The sequence below is a fragment of the Pseudonaja textilis genome, chromosome 2, assembly GCF_049901715.1.
Source record: "Pseudonaja textilis isolate UNSWEBS1 chromosome 2, rPseTex1.2, whole genome shotgun sequence".
Lineage (NCBI taxonomy): Eukaryota > Metazoa > Chordata > Lepidosauria > Squamata > Elapidae > Pseudonaja > Pseudonaja textilis.
In genome coordinates, this window is record NC_141991.1 from 58,115,957 (window position 1) to 58,133,749 (window position 17,793).

The 17,793-nt window shown below is 38.1% G+C and overlaps 1 protein-coding gene across 2 annotated transcripts in view; it reads right to left on the reverse strand.

Annotated features, from left to right (window-relative positions):
• Positions 1-17,793, reverse strand: part of STAB1 (stabilin 1) — a 147,660-nt gene that overhangs the window by 45,261 nt on the left and 84,606 nt on the right. For both annotated transcript variants that reach the window (XM_087923982.1, XM_087923983.1), the window contains exons 36-48: positions 17,204-17,260; positions 15,677-15,772; positions 14,502-14,697; positions 13,910-14,005; positions 11,051-11,096; positions 10,128-10,207; positions 9,198-9,323; positions 8,133-8,206; positions 5,982-6,056; positions 4,850-4,966; positions 3,954-4,004; positions 2,696-2,782; positions 949-1,095 (exon numbers count right to left, since the gene is read on the reverse strand). In XM_087923982.1, coding sequence (XP_087780108.1) covers positions 949-1,095; positions 2,696-2,782; positions 3,954-4,004; positions 4,850-4,966; positions 5,982-6,056; positions 8,133-8,206; positions 9,198-9,323; positions 10,128-10,207; positions 11,051-11,096; positions 13,910-14,005; positions 14,502-14,697; positions 15,677-15,772; positions 17,204-17,260 — 1,248 coding nt within the window. The remainder of the gene's footprint in view (positions 1-948; positions 1,096-2,695; positions 2,783-3,953; positions 4,005-4,849; positions 4,967-5,981; positions 6,057-8,132; positions 8,207-9,197; positions 9,324-10,127; positions 10,208-11,050; positions 11,097-13,909; positions 14,006-14,501; positions 14,698-15,676; positions 15,773-17,203; positions 17,261-17,793) is intronic.

The window sequence follows — 17,793 nt, forward strand, 5'->3', positions numbered from 1 at the left end:
GAATAGAATAGAATTATTTACTGGCCAAGTGTGATTGGACACAAGGAATTTGTCTTAGTGCAAATGCTTTCAGTGTACATAAACGAAAAGATACATTCGTCAAGAGTCAAGAATCATAAGGTACAACACAATGATAGTCATAGGGTACAATAAGCAATCAAATCATGCTGGAAACAGTCAATATAAATCATAAGGATACAAGCGACAAAGTTACAGTCATACAATCACAAGTGGGAGGGGATGGGTGATAAGGAGTAATGAGAAGATTAATAGTAATAGTAGTGCAGACTTTGTAAATAGTTGAACAGTGTTGAGGGATTTATTTGTCTAGCAGAGTGATGGCTTTCGGGAAAAAACTGTTCTTGTGTCTTGCTGTTCTGGTGTGCAGTGCTCTATAGTGTCGTTTTGAGGGTAGGAGTTAAAACAGTTTATGTTTGGGATGTGAGGGGTCTGTAAATATATATATTTACAGGGCCACGACCTGTTCAACATCAGGCCATGGGAGAAATGGGCAAGTGCCCATGAGTGGAGCTTTACATGCAAGCACAAGTGCCTTCCTTTCAAGCACCCTCCATTCACACCAGTGAAGTTTCATGCATGAGCACAAGTGGTGAGTGGAGCTTTGTGCGTGAACACAAGCGCTCTGTGCTCATGCACAAAGTTCCATTCACCTGAGTGGAGGGCATATGCACGTGCCGCTCACACAAATGGAGCTAAGCATGCACAAGAGAGCCTGCCATTCACATGCCCCCCCTGCCAGGCCGCCAAGCTGGAAAGATTGGGGACCGCTGTTCTAGAAGGATCATCATTGGTCCTAAAACATAATCCAGTTCCATGAAAAATAAAGAATTGATGGGACACAGTCACATAAGGTTTCTCTTAGCAAGTGCAGCAAAGTGACTTATGACTAAGATGGAAATGGAACAGGACTGAGACAATGACACATACCTCCTTCATGGAAACTCTGATTTTGTGACCAGATAAAGCAGTTAGAGAATCCTGTGATTCCAAGTCATCCGACAGGAGCTTCTGACAGATGACTATGTGATAGCGAAGCAGATCTTTGATGCAGCCAGCTTTTTCCCATTCTGAAAACTAAAGAAAATATGGTTGTACAAGGCAAGCACAGGTTAAGCCCTTCTCATTTAGGGGTTTGAAATAAGCTGCTCTCAGTGACATAATAGCAATACCCCATGAATGCCATCTATTGCATCTATTTCTATTATCTAACACAATAGAAAACGGCTAAAACCTGGTATTCATGATCTATTTGTCTTCTAAAAATGTAGAACTGTTGGGCATTAGCATAAACCAGGGGTGTCAAATTCACGTCATCACAGTGGCATCGCGTGACATATTGGGACTTTTTCCCCCTTTGCTAAATTGGGTGTAGCCAGCATGTGACACATCCGGCCCACAGACCGGGAGTTTGACAGCCCTGGCATAAACATATCAACCAATTACGTCATAACTATCAGTACTGATGAGGAAAACTGAGCCACAACCAAAATTCAGTTTAATCGTAAACAATTATTTATTTATTAACTTAAAATATTTCTTTGGCCACCCATCTTAGGGTACATTCTTGGAGGATGCCAACAATATCACAACTATAAACCAGAAAGCCAAATACTAAAACTAAAAACCTGGTGCCTTTATTGTCTTATTAGGATGCCCCAACAACTTATAAATTAAATCTCTCCCTCAGATTTCTCAGTCTACCTCAGTGCCAGTCACAATGGCCTTTCTAGACCCGCTGGATTGCCAAGGTTCCATGAGGTAGGAGCAGCTATGGAAAAGGCACACTTTCCAAGTCTCTTTAGATGGCAGCAGGGAAGAAAGCTGGAGTGTGTCTACCCTCTTTGATCTTATGGGATGGGCAGATATTCTCAGGGAGATGTGATCCCTCAAATAAATTGATCCTGTGCCATTTAGGGCTTTAAAGGTGATAACCAACATCTTGACTTGCCCCAGGAAGTAAACTAGAAATTAGTGCAGTTCACATTATAGGAGTGTAACATGAGAAAACCTAGAGGCTCCAAACTTTGTACGCGCTGCTAGATTCTGAAGTAGTTATAGCTTCCATTCCAGATGGTCTTTAAGGGCAGCCTCATGTAAAGCACATTGCAATAGCCCAAAGAGAAAGTGGCTAAGGCTTCCTGGTCCAGGAGAGGTGCATTTGGATCTGAATCTGTGCAAAGCCCTCTCCCTCAGCCATCATTGCCACTTGCTCCCCAAGCAAGAGTCCAGTAGGAATCTCCAAATTGTGTGCCAGCTCAATAGATATGGCATATTGATGGTAAGGTAAAGGTAAAAGTTCCCCCACACATGCATGCTAGTTGCTTCCAGCTCTAGGGGGTGGTGCTCATTTCCATTTCTAAGCCAAAGTGCCACCATAGTCATGTGGCTGGCATGACTACTTGCATTTTATATTGATGGTACTGTACCCCATTCTGCCCAACGGACCTCGCCCAAGGGTTTGAATGAAAAGGTTGAAAAGGAAGATCAAATTTACTTGAAGACGTTTATGTTTGGAATCAAAGCGAGAAAAAAAATATGTTTAACTGAAACCAGAATTTCCCTACTTCCTCTTAAGGTTCTTTTAACTAACTTTTCTTTTACATTAAATACATTTCAGTGCAATGAATAAAGCCACCATTTGGTTTTCAAATGCCACCTTTCCCAGGCTGCTTACTGTGGTGCTTTTCTGTAGATTATCAGCATGTGGGACAAAAATGGTGTATGGTCCTTTCCCAAGTATTTCCGTAAAAACTCTATGAACCTACAGCGCAGGGAGAAGTCCAGGGATTAGTATAAATACCAAACAAACGTTATAATCTACAGAAAAAGTATTGACATTTGGATTCAGAGAAACCCCAGTTTTCATGGCAGGACTCTGCAAGTGCTGCAAGTTGTAATGTAATCTTGGGCTTGTCCGCAGAGTTGCAATATCATGTTCCCAGGAAATGATAGCTCTATGCTGCACCAGTACCCCTGTCCTTAGAATAGGGTGCTGCTGGCTTTGGTTACTACCTGAGGAATTGGGAAAATGACAAAGAACAGTGAGAGGGGAAAAGCTTGGGAGATAAATCTGATTAAGAATGTTTTAAGAAACTGGGTATGTTTAGACTAAGATAAGGCGAGGGAAAAACAGTCTTCCAAATATTAGAAAATCTTCTAATATTTCCTGGGCTATCACAGGGACGAGGGTGTAGGTTTAGTTTACACAACTTCCAAGAACCATAAATGAAAACTTTATAGAAGGGATTTAAATTTGAAACAAGAAGCCATTTCCTCACTAAAAACTAGGAAATGTTGGAACAACTTGGTTTTTTAAATCATAGGTGCTCCATTATTGGTGATTTTTTTTTTAAAAAAATGGCTGACATTTGTCTGGGTTTATATTCCTGCCCTGGGCAGTGGGTTAGACATGAAAACCTTCAGGGTCCCTTTCAAATGGATGATTCTATGAACTCTGCACCCATCACAGAAAAGTTCCTCGTTCCTTTTTTGTTCCAACACTGTTCTCTCCATTGGGTATTTTATTTTATTGATTCCATTCCATCCCACCCCTTTTTTCCATTGAGACTTCCACAATTATCAATATTAAGCTAGATATAAAAAGATATAAAATAAGATACAAAAGCCAAAGATGTAAAAATTGTTCACACATAAAAGTTCTGGCTAAAAACATGGATGTAAATTCCACTGTATGCATAATTAGGAACTAAGCTTCAAAAAACAAATGAACAAAGACCCCTCCCCCTCCAAAAAAGACCATTGCATTAGTTGAAGGACTCTCTAGAATTGTATAGGTCAGCCTTCCCATTCTGATGCTTTCCAGATGTTCTGGTTTATTGTACAGTCTGATTGTACAGTTGTAGGAATGGTGCAAGGAACTTTCTGGATCCCACTCTAATGTTTTACCACACAGAAATTCTTCTCATACCTACCTGGCTATAATGAAGAAATTCATAGGCATCTTTTCTTCTAATAATAAGTTCCTGAGGAAGGAAGGAAGGAAGGAAGGAAGGAAGGAAGGAAGGAAGGAAGGAAGGAAGGAAGGAAGGAAGGAAGGAAGGAAGGAAGGAAGGAGAGATTAAATATGTTCATAATAACACGTTTCTTCAGAATCTTAAGAAATACATTAAAAACATTCATAGTAACAGGCTTCTGATACTGCAATTGCAGTTATTCCTTATTCCTTATGAAAATTCTCCCATTGCAAAATTATAATAAAGAAAAGCAGATTTGTTGCATGTCAGGCTTTGAGCCCTACATTCTGGCTGGAATCTTCATTTGTATTTGAACTGGTTGGCCAGAGGATTAATGAAGGCATGGATACAGTGACCTCTGACAACCAAATGCAGTGGCCGGATTGATCTTGCCTTTGATTCTGATTCAAGGCTTCCATGTGCCCCAAAAGGCTTGGAACTGGAAGCCATTATTCTTCATATATGTGAAAGTTCATTATTAAATTTTGAATTAATTATAATAATCATATTTGAACTATTCAACATAGGAATTATGCCCTTACTAATGAATCCCATTCATGATAGCATACATGAAAAAAAGCTTTGTTTTGTTTACATTTTATTTCAAATGACAGTTCAACTGCTTTATAATCAAATTAGAAATCTTTTACTATTTTTTAATTCATGAGGTCATTTGCAACTATCTTTTTTTTTTTGCAACATTTTCCAACCATGTCACTGACTATGTCACATGTTGCTTTTTCCGTACTACTCTCAGCACAAATTTTGGGGATGCTAAGAAGGAAGACTGCTCTTCCAGCATTTGGGAATGGATGCTCACACATTTTGCAAATTTTAAGTAAAATATGTCTTACCTGCCATAAATTTCTATGGCATGTGAAGCCATCACCAGTCCCCAATATACAAAGGCATGCTCGTTTCCCATTTTCTTTTCTAAGGCACAGTGCTAGTGGACTGCAACCACCATTATTCTGATCAAGAAAAGAAAAAGCTAATAAGCTGGAGCTATGATCAGGGGTTATCAATCCTTCCTTTAGGCATAACTTGTCTAGATGACTCTTCTTAAAACTTAGCTGTCAGAGAAGCAAGTCCCTCTCCTTTTCCAACGATCGAGCAAGCAATCAACAGCTTTGGATAAGGGGAAAGTAGCCATCTCGGTGAAGACTACCGTGCACAGAAAGCTCAATGCCATGCCCTAAAGCAAAGGTCTTCAAACTTGGCAAGTTTAGGACTTGTGGACTTCAACTCCCAGAATGCCTGAGCTAACATGACTGGAGGAGGAATTCTGGGAGTTGAAGTCCACAAGTCTTAAAGCCGTCAAGTTTGAACACCCCTACCCTAAAGTTTTCCATGAACCTATCAGTAATTCAAACACTTTAAAACAGAAAGGTACCCTAATGGAATTCACCTTCTCTTTTAAGGAATTTGAAGTACATGAAATTTAAATTACCCATTTGATGGATATAGTTTTCTTGTGAAAAACACTTTTATTATTTCTTATTACTAATGATTTACATGAAGAATTTCCTTATGTTATTCTGTTACCACCCAAGGTTACTGGACTTGATAACAAGCTCCATTTCCCCCACCCCTTGTGAAATTTATTACTGGAAACTTTTAAGAATTACCAAATAAATCAAGGCTGGGAAATGTGGTACCTACGGTACCATGGCATGCACAAACTTTTAAACTGACACTAAAATTACACAAAATATTTTTAAAAAAATCATGGTGGGAAATATCACAAGGTTGCCATTCAAAATCTTGTAAGATTTGGGCAACAAGGCCAAATGACTTCAGCGAACTCCTGACATTTTGGTTATTTAAGGAAAAAGATTATTTTTAATGTTTATGTTGGGCCCTGCACCTGGATTACCTTTGTGATGAGTGGAATCACACCATTATCATAGTATTGTTTGCTTTTTTTTTAAAAAAATGTAATAACTAGCATTCAGGAGATCTTCCAAAGAAAGGGCATCAACAAACCTCCAAGCAAGGATCAGTATATTCACATTTATTAATCCCATCACCGGTGAATGTGGGAAGACAGACACAGGCAACCTGAGAGAAATAAAAACACCATCACATATTTCACATTTAGAACTACAGAGGGACACAAACTGCAAGACATCTTCTGCAGCAACAATAAAGACGCAGATATTTGTCATTTTCCGTCTCTGTCTGCTACAGGAAGTGTATCCTACATATGCAGGCTTTGCAGGTGCTGTGAGTGGCAAAAGTTGGGCGAGTACAATCAGTTAATAATCACATTGCAAATGAATGAGCCCTGTGTGTGTTAAGCCATTGGATATTCCCACTGGGGAAACAGAACAGTGAGTACACACTTGCCACCCTTCGAGATGAATATGTAAAGGACAAACTACAGGAGGTCTACCTCCATACTGCCTAACCCTTGGTAGCACCAGCCATAGAACCTGTAGCTTACCTTGGGCTCTTTCAATCCTGTATACATGAATGGTATCTTCCTTTGCCTCTCGTCCAGGGGATGGAATCCCAACCATTGTTGCATTGTTGTTAGACCTTAAATTACTTTGATCCACCACTCCATGCATGATCAGCAAGGAGATGAAGCAGATGGCAAGGAAGATACTGTATGCAGCTTACAGGATATAATAGAAATGCTACTGCTGCCTCATCAGTGACCATTTATGCTGATGATTCAGCTGCCTCCCCAGATTAAAAAAAAGCAAGACACAAATAACCAAACCATACTGGGGGAAGTATACCCCAGAAGGACAGTGTCAGAAACCTTACAGCACTAGAAACCTCAGAAAACAGTGCCAAGAGACTCAAGCCAGCCCTTCCAAGAGGCACTAGCTGAAAGGAAAAATTCAGAATGGCTGTTACAAAAGTAACACTTAAGTAGAGCCATTAAGATAAGCGGAATCAGGATAAAAAAATAAACTCTCCAAGATAAGCCAAAACTCCAGTGGTGGGATTTACTACTGGTTCTGTGGGCATGGCTTGGTGATCATGGCTTGGTGGGCGTGGCAGGGGAAAGATAGCTGCAAAATTCCCTTCCTTCTCACCCCGATAACCTGATTTCCAGCTCGGTTTTCCAGTGCAGGGAAATCAAAGAAGACCCAGCTCATCAGCTGGGACTCAACGGGAGGCAGAGAATAGATGGGGTGGGGCCAGTCAGAGGCAGTATTGGCCGGTTCTCTGAACTACTCAAAATTTCCACTACCAGTTCTCCAGAACTGCCCAGAACCTGCTGAATACCTCCTCTGCAAAACTCTCTCTTCCTGCCCCGTGACAGGATTAACTCTTAGGACAAGAAAACACAAAGGTACAAGGAACAGGATTAACCCATTAAAGCAGGAAAGACAAAAACCCAGGGCAATCACCTCAGCTAGAGGCACATCAAACCCCATCAAACTGCAGGAGCTTCAAAGGAAAAGTAAGTATAAAAAGGTACAGGCTTGCCATCCCAATTTGCTAGCTAGCCAGGAATGCTTGAGCTGTGTCATTACTTCTAACATTGTGAGTTTGACATCCCTGCCTTATAGTATTGAAATCCCAGCACACTTTATAAAAATTGAAGTATTTCCTGCAGTTTTTTATACAAACAGAGAATGAAAGAGAAATTCAGATGATTGTTGTTAGTATCATTGCTTTTTTCATATGAAGGTTTAGAATTTATCACAATTTTTTTAAGTATGCATTCACAGCTTTTATCTACCAAAGCATCCAACAGTAAGAGTAATAAACACAATATACCCTAAGTATGTTATAGTGAGCTTACATTATGTAATAAATATAAAATGATTGAAATCAGGACTTAATAAAGAAACCATCATTTTATTTGGCTTATCATAGAGGAATCAAGGAAAGGCTTGAGCAAACAGGAAGATTTACCTGTGCCATTATAAACAGGAAACAGAAAAACTTATCCCAAATAGAGGAAACGAAGTGACTGCTCAACAACTTTATTTAGCTAAGGCTCTAAAGGAAACGAGGGGCTCCACTGTCAAATATTATAAAAATAAAAATTACAATTATGTGGGGTAAGATAGGAAACAAACATGGATATTTCAGTATTAAGTGACATGTTCTTCGCTGTTTTTCAATTATAAATATATTATTCAAAATAGGATAAGATAAAAATTTGCTTACCAAACCTGGCCCTGTTTTAACACATGTTGCATTTTGGTGGCATCCTCCATTGTTTTCTAAGCACCGATCCAGCTCTACACATAGAAGAAATGCACATTATATCAGATTGCTTCCACTGCAAACTATGACTATGTTACAAAACAAGGTCTCAGAAGATACGAATCAGTGAATAGCCTGTTAACTTGTGCAATGATAAGTGCAATGAGCAAGAATAAGCCAGGACACATTTTTGATCTTTCTAAATGTCCCAAATGTTCCTCGTAAAAATTCATCATCGATGAGGGAAAAACAATACAATACGAAAGAACAGTACAGAAAAAAAACTTTTAAGCAGTTTTTACCTTCCCAAGTGGAACATTCATACAGTTACAAAGTATATCCCATCTACAAATGGAGCAAACAATGACATTCATTCTAATGGTAAACCTAGTAAGCTGTCACCATCACTGGTGAAGAATCCTCTTCTCCATTACTCAGTGATCATGTCCACATTATTTTGCCATCTGCCTCGCTTAAAGTGAAGTAGCCAGTGAAGAAATATACATGTATATTTTAAGAAAGCACTGATTGCCTGGGCTGAAGTAAAAGGCAGCCAAAGTTGCCATTGAGATGGGTGACATATAAATTTAATAAATAAATTAAAAAGGCAACTTCTCTGCAAGAGAAATAATACCATCCCATTTATCATGCTTTAAATGTTTCATCTCCTTTTAAATTCATTTATCTGGGTACTGGTCTATCCCAATATTTAATTAGTAATCCCATTTATATAGTTGCCAATTTCACAAAAGTGATGTTGGGCAAGAAAAAATATATATTTTAAAGCCAAATCAGCCATCCTTTCATCTGCTTTGAATAGTATGAAGCTTATCCCAAAGGTGCTTTTTCAAGAGGCAACTGGACTTTCTGGTTTTTCTTTGAAGACGTTTCAGCTTTTGGATGAGAAGTGAAACATCTTCTAAGTCTAAGATAAACCAGAAAGTCCAGTTGCCTCTTGAAAAAGCACCTTTGGGACAGCCATGACTTGGATGACTGAGAATCTCCATAGACATGCATGATGCTTACCTCTGCATAAAGTTCCATCTCCTGAATAACCTTCTTTGCATGTGCAGATGTTTTTGCCTGGTGCAATTTTGGTACAGTTGGCATACATGGAACAGCTGCCATTATCCTCAGCACAGGGGTCTATTTCTGAATTGCCAAAGAAAAAGAGGGTGGGCTAAAATAGAAAACAGTTTTGCACAGGTATGGCAAGTACATTTTGAACAGCTGAGGACCTCGTCCAGACTGTGATTTGAATCTTTGCTTTCCTCCATTGTACCCCTGTTTATGAAGCAGGGGTGCAGTGCTGCCAGTCTGCAGCCACCAGGACCCTGCAAATCTGCAGGGACAGTGTGGAGAAACTACAGTGAAATATGGTAGAGAATATAGAATATAGAATATAGAAAATTATATTTTGAAGAATGGTTTGGATAATTTTGTCTGCTCCTTGACCTGAATGGAAGAGCAGGCAAAGTTTTCAAGCCTTTGTTTTGGCCAGCTGTGGCCTTCCTCAATCCAGTTGCCACAGAAAACACATAAGGGTTTCATGCCCATTTTCTTTGACATGGACCTATAGCTTGCCATGGATGCAGACAAAAGGGGGTTTCATAAGATTACATAAGTTTATTCTTCAGTGTAAATGTTTCTCTTCAAAAAATGCCCATTTCTCTTCATCAGCAACTAGCTACTGAAAGTTTGAACACAGCACATAGAAAAGCATTGAATGCTACATTTTAAATAGTATGAAACTCATTTTTGGTAATGTTTTACTTTTTGTAATGCTGAAGTGGCGAGCATGTATATGTCAGCAATGCTCGTGCATGCAATTAGTGAAAAATATGGTCATTTTTAGCTATTATTGATCTATCTCTATGTACTGTATCTACTGTATCTGTGGTGTTATTTTTTTAAATCAAGCATGAATAATGAATTGAAAGCATTTGCCGGCAATACCTGTACAAGAGGTTCCATTTCCAGAATAGCCAGCAGAACAGGAGCAGGTGGGTTGAGAAGTAGTAGAGTCATTCATGCAACTGAAACAGCATCAAGGAGGGATTGAGAATTATATATGAACACATATGTTTATGATACGGTGTGTTAATGGTGTTGTGCTTGTTTGCCTGGATCACATTGCTCCCCTTCTCTCATTTGTCTAAATGTGTAGTTATACAACAGAGATACAGAGATGCAGGAAGCTCAAGTTTCTGATATATGTTTCTTTCACATGCTCAAAGTGGAATTTCTGTTACCTTGAAAATAAATGAAGATTGCTATTGAAAATAATTACAAAGTAAAACATTCTGAGGCAGGAATTAGTGATTATGGTTATCAATAGGCCCATTAATATCTATATGAAAATCATTTAGGGGCAATAATTCAACTTACTTATTTGGATAAGATAATTAATAAATCATGGGAAATGTCTTGCCTACTCTTGTTCAGAATGGGAAGATGTAATTTGAGTGGCATTTATATCTAAATTAAGCAAGATCTTGACGAACAGAATTTATACTTTCACAATCTCCTCTAATGTATTAATTGTACATTAGGGAATTTAATAATTGCTAGATCATTAGGAATTAAGGAATGTATAATAGAGAGGCTTAATTAAAAATTCAGCTTCCCAGAATACTGCTTAATTTATTGATTATATTTTTATCCCATCTATATTAATATACAATACAATAACCCAAGGTTATTAATATATAATATACAATAGGTGATAAACATAGATAATACTCCACCCTCCTCCTCTTTTTCCTGATCACAACAACCCTGTGGAGAAAAAGAGGGAAAATATCCCTATGGGGGTTGTTACTGAAAACAATCACATCATTTCAAACATGTTTTAAATTTTTCCCTACAATTGTACTTACTTTGCATTCACATCACATGTACCATTGCAGAAATCAATTTCAATCTCTGCAAGAGAACGTTTTGTTAGAATATTGTCCAATCTCCAAGCAAAAATAATTCTCTTAAATAGTCATGTACTTTGATTATAATGATATGGGGGAATGATCTTGGGAAACATAAGAAAGAGCTGCAGGCTGGACAACCAGCTTATAAAAGATAACCTGAATCTCCTCACCTCAGAAGCAGAGGTGATCTGGGAAGCATTTCAGAAATGACCCTGCCTAGTTTCCTGGAGAATAAAAGGAAAGGAGCAGACGTGGTATTCAGCAGGTTCTGACCAGTTCTGGAGAACCGGTAGGAGAAATTTTGAGTCGTTCGGAGAACTGGCAAATACCACCTCTGACTGCAGATTTTACAGTACCCTTCCCCTACCACACCCACCAAGCCATGCCCACAGAACCAGTTGTAAAAATTTTTGAATCCCACCACTGGAAAGGAGGGGGAAAATTCTTACAAGATTCTGTTAATATAAGCTTACAATACAAATAGATTTATTGGAGTCAGTTGGTGTTAGCTAGAGAACTTGACAGTCTGGATTTGAAACTTGAGCTCTGCGAAATGGGTTGAGCTCCCTTTACCTGCTCCAGCTCCTGCCCACCTAGAAGTTCAAAAGCAAGCAAATGCAAGTAGATAAATAGGTACTACTCTAGTGGGAAGGTAACAGAATACCTTGTACCTTTGGTATAAAGCCATGACCATGGAAATTATCTTCTGACAATGCTGGTTTCCTTGGACAAGAAACAGATTAGCAACATGCCCTAGAGTAGGACACAACCAACAGGGAAACCTTTACATTTACCTTACTCATGATGCACTTTTTGTTTGGACTACCTCAAAGGACTAACATGAGTCTTGTAAGATTTCTACTCTTGTAGATAGGCAGAAAATCCCACTTGGAGTTTTAAAACTGGCTTTCAATCTACAGGCATCTATCTATCTGCCAAGCATCTAGCTACAGCATTGTTGCAAATGAGCAGCAAGGGGATACACAAGTAATCAGTTTACAGAATGCCACCAACTAACACAATAGCTGCGACAGAATTTGCCTTAAACTGCAACAGCACAGCAACATGAAGCTCAACCAATGCTCCTGAATTTTTACTTTGGCTTATCAGAAGAAATCAGACTGGGCCTGGATCAGTCCTGGAGTCAGCTCAATGTGAAATATTTAAGGCCGGTAGACTAGTAGAATTTGCCACATGCTATTTAATTGGTCTGGAATAGATTCTAAACTCTTAATTATTTTTTTAAATATTTGTTTAGTGTTAAGGAAACGAACAGAATTTTAGAACCTTGTGAATGAAACATATTCTCAAATCAATTTCTACTTTTAGCAATGACTAAGATAGGGCTGAGAAAATAAAAGGCAGGTAGTTGCTATCCAACTGGGGTTTGTTTTTGGTTTTTTGCCCTCTGATATATGGATGTTTTATGACTGGTCCAGTGGTGGGATTAAATTTTTTTTTTACTACCGGTTCTGTGGGCATGGCTTGGTGGGCATGGCAGGGAAGGATAGTGTAAAATCCCCATTCCCTCCCCACCTCACTAATCTGCTTTCAGCTCTGTTCTCCTGTGCAGGGCAACAAAAGAAGACCCAGCTGATCAGCTGGGTCTCGGGAGGCAGAGAATAGATTGGGGTGGGGCCAGTCTGAGGTAGGATTTGCCGGTTCTCTGAACTACTCAAAATTTCCTCTACTAGTTCTCCAGAACTGCTCAGAACCTGCTGAATACCACCTCTGGACTGGGCACACTTATATCATGGCCACTTTTTTTGTGTGAAAGCCCATTGCATGTTCTTGCATTCAAGTATGCCCAGTGACACCAAAACATTGGGCTCTGGAGTATGTCACACTACTGATTCATAATATTACTATTTTCTCATTCTATTTGATGAACCCAATTAAAGCAGGAATTCTTGTAAACTACCTCATTAATTGATTAAATGTCCAAAATATTGCACAACTTTTATTTTTATGGTGTTCTTTTTTCAACTAGCAATACTAATTTCAGTATATGGATTTGATTATCCCTTATATCTGCAATATATTTGTATTCATCCCATAGATTTGTCCTGAGAACCAGGCATCCTCTGCAGATTTGACCACAGGAAAAGAAAAGGGTTAAATTAATAGTACAACAGAGGTATTTCATGAGAAGAGTACTCCACTCCTCTGCTCGCAATAGAATACCTTATGCTACCAGGCTTGAAATTTTGGACCTGGACAACCTAGAACTATGCCACCTATGATCTGATCTAAGTTTAGTACGCAAAATTGTCTGCTACAATGTCCTACCTGTCAATAATTACTTCAGCTCCAATCACAATAACACACGGGCAAACAATAGATACAAACTCAAAATAAACTGCTCGAAACTCGATTGCAGAAAATACGACTTCAGTAACAGAATGGTCAGTCCCTGGAACTCACTACCCGACTCTGTTGTTACATCCTCAAACCCCCCCAAATTTTAACCTTAAACTGTCTACTGTGGACCTCACTCCATTCGTAAGAGATTTGTAAGGGGGCGTGCATAAGCGCACCAGCGTGCCTACCGTTTCTGTCGTACTGTTCCCGTTTATTCATACTCATTTATTATGTATATACTAATACCTGTTTATACTTATATGTTTATATGTTATGTTTATACTTATACTTGCTTTCTCATACATGTTTGATAAACAAAATGAATAAAATAAATAAATAAATAGCAAAACTCCAGTTCTGAGATTTTGAATAGAGCCCTTTCTCGTTTCTTTTAATTTTTTTTTTTTTTTAAGAAGCCAGTTCTGGAATGATACTCCTTGTTTCCCAACTTACCTTGGTCACAATTAACTCCTTTAAATCCTGAGTTGCATGTGCAGCTTCCATCACCTAACAACCCATCATTGCACTGCCCTTTATTGCAATTGCACTCTAAGAAGAAATATAAGTCTTCGTCAGGTACAAATTAATACATTTGACGTTACCTGTGCTAGTTTTTCTGCACCATCATGGCCAATAGAAAATTAATTGAAATTATATGCAGACCTTATCACTATTAAAAACTGTACAGGGTCTTAGAAATTAAATGTGAGCAGAAATATTTGAGAAATGTATACAATATGTGTAGAATAATGCTCTAGGGGTTTACAACTTATCTAGCATTAGGATAACACAAGATGTTTGAGTGTCCTGCAGGTGGCCCCAGTCAAAAGCAGTAGATGAATCCAGGACATCTCAATTTGAGCAAAATTAAATAGGATAATTGTTTGGCCAACTGTTTGATGACTTGTTGTTTGGACCACATTAAAAATTGGAGGATAGCATCAGGTTTCAAAAAACCCTGGAGACTGCATGCAAGTCTTTTTGTGAGTGTCGCTGCTTTAGACCAAACACTTCTCCTGTGAGGATGGATAATAGTCATAATCACCTGATTGACACTTGGGTCCATATCTTCCTGCCTGACACATTTCACAGGCTGTGCCATGGAAACCTTCTTGGCACTGGCAATCTCCATTGCCTTCAATGCCATCTTGACACACCCCATTGCCAGAGCACCAATTGCCTGGTTTCCCAGGACACATCTCACACATCACACCATAGTAGCCTGGACAGCAGACAGAGACCTCAGAAAACAGACAGATTGATAGTCAGACCAGGAAAAAATTTTTTTGTACAAATGTAAGAATGACTGCTGAGTCTCTCTTCATTCTTCCTTGCAAGCCATCCAGTGTTATAACATTTGAGTTGAACAGAGTCATAGAATCAAAATCATGAGAAGTATTAGTATTGCGTTATAAATCCTTAGAAAGACCAGACCTGGAATACTGAATCTGGTTTTTGATCACCACAGTACAAAAAAGATGTTGAGACTTTGGGAAAAGTGCAAAGAAGAACAACTAAAATGATTAAGGACCTGGAGACAAAAACATATGAAGAAGGGTTACAGGAATTGCGTATGGCCAGTCTAGTGAAAAGATGGACTTTGATAGCAGTATTTGAGGGGCTGCCACAAAGAAGAGGGGCCAAATTATTTTCTAAAGCACCAGAAGGCAAGACAAGAAACAATGGATGGAAACTACTCAAGAAGCAGCAGCCTGAAATTAAGGAGAAACTTCCTAACAGGTACCTAGTGAAACCGCTTGCCTTCAGAAGTTTTATGTGCTTCATCACTGGAGGTCTTTAAGGAAAACCTGGACAAGCCACCTGTCTGAAATGGTATAGGGTTTCCTGCTTGAGCAGGGGGTTGGACTAGAAGACCTCCAAGGTCCCTTCCAGCTCTATTCTGATTGATTGATTGATTAGATGGCCACAAAAATCTTCAAATAAATTAATGTCATGTTCAAAAGTTTATATTGCTTAGGGCTTGAAATGGTATCATAATAGCCTCTTCCTGCTTGTCATTTTTGATATGGCACCAGTAATATCAATATACTCAGCAGGTTAGTCAGTTATGTATTTGCACAAATGATGAGTGAGAAACTGATCTCAGTCTCTTAACAAAGAAATAAACACTTCTAGGCCAGCCACAAGAAAATAATTACATGGGGAATAGAATATACATTTGACATATGTATAGATTTCTAATCAATAGATATGACTTACTAGGGAAACTTTGACGCAGGTAAAGTAGCAGCCAACTAATTTCATGCCTCCAGATTTAAATATACAGTGAGGAAGGTTCCCTTTGCCTGGATTTTGCTGTCAGTGGAAAAGGGGGGGAAATATATTTAAAAAAAGTTAAGCAGATATACAGTATATTCCCAACATATAACATCTTAGGCATGATGAAGAAAAAACTCTTATTTTAACTCTTTCTTTTTTAATTCAATACAATTTTATTAGTTTATAATATAGCATACAAAGAGAATACAAAAATAAATAGCAGGAAAGTTAGGAAAGGGAAAAGGGAAATAAATAGTGGAAGGGAAAAAGAAAAAAAAAGCACAGACTTCTGACTCCCTTTGTGCAGTAGAATAAAGGCATTAACATCTAACCTCATCTTTTTTAATTTTACATAATAGAAGTTTCATTTTTTTCCACCTTTTTTCCACCTCAAGCACAAAGTCTAGAAGTGGTTTCCAAATAGAAAGAAAGGTATTTGTATTTTTTTCTTTGATCAAAGCAGTCAATTTATCCATTTCTGCTAATTCCATCAGTTTTAGCAGCCGTTCGTCCATTGTGGGGATCGAGGTGACCTTCTATTTCTGTGCATAAATTAGTCTTGCTTCCATCAACATATATAACATCAAAGTTTAATTCCCCCCCCCCCCCCAGGTCTTTTTCTGGTTTTCTTTCTATATTCACTTTAACAATTTTCTATTTTAAGATATTAATCCTACTCCAATATTTCTTTGCTTTATCACACGTCCACCACAAATGATTAAAAGTCCCTTCTTCACATTTATATTTCCAACACTCATTTGAGGTGCCTTTATACATTCTTGACAACTTATCCAGAGTTAAATATCAATGAAATAGAAATTTTCTTTTAAATTATAGTTTAATGTAAATTTTAAACCTTTATTCCACATGTTCCCCCACTGTTCAAGCATTACATTATATCCAAAATTCCTTGTCCATTGAATCAAACAATGCTTTATTTGTTCATTTTCCAGATTTCAAATCAGTAATATTTTAGCAATAATATGTTCATCACTACCACACAGTAGAGTATCCAGTTCTTAACTTTTTAACAAAGTTAAACCCATGATTCTTTTTATCTAATTTAAAACTTTCTTTCAATTTAACCAATGACAGATATCACCTTCCGATTCTAGCTGCTCCTTAGATTTGAGGTAGGGTTACCCAAGTTAAAAGATATTATTTTACAAGTCCACCAGTTTAGTCTCGTCACTATTTCTTTTATAAAAAAAGTTTCCTGTGGGGAAACCCAAAGAGGCACTTTCATGGAAAACCTAGTTTTATATTTACTCCAGACTCTCAAAATAGCATGGGTGACAAAATGACTGTTGAAATCAACATTTACTTTAACTTTATCATACTTTATTTTGACTCTTCTACCTTCCCACAATAAACATTATAAGCTCCAAAATTCTGCAAAAGGGCTGCTTTTTTTTTTTGACATGCTTGATAGAAAAAATGTATCAAATGAAATAAAGCAATACTTACTGCAAGCACTGATCCTGCTGGACATTTGATCTTTTTCTGGCATCTAGCACATCTTGACTGGCATACAGGAGAAAAAGGATAATTAATAGATATTTCAGAGCATGGAAAAATATTAGCATCAACTGCAGAAGGATAACAAATCCCAACACAACAAAAGCCCACATTAATCATTACCTGGTTATTATTTTTCATATTTTGTGATAGCAGAAATATTATCATTGTCAATATATTTATTTATTAGCTTTTTATCCTGCCATTATTACTTTATAAGTAACTCAAGACAGCATAATATTGTTTCCTCCTTCTATTTTCCCCACAACAGCAGCCTTGTGAGGTGGATTGGGCTGAGAGAGAGTGTTTGGCTCAAAGTCATTCAGCTGGCTTCAAAGCCCAGGTTGACATTATGACGCACACATATGCTTCTTGCTTCATTTTAACCACTACTTCAGGTTGTCTCTCTATCCTTATCTGAACCTCTTGTTATTCCCACATCAAGATTTATTTATTTCAATGTCATAGACCTTTTTTAATTTTAATAAACCAATCACTCTTTACTGAGATTTTAAAATCTATGTTTGGGGTCTGAATCT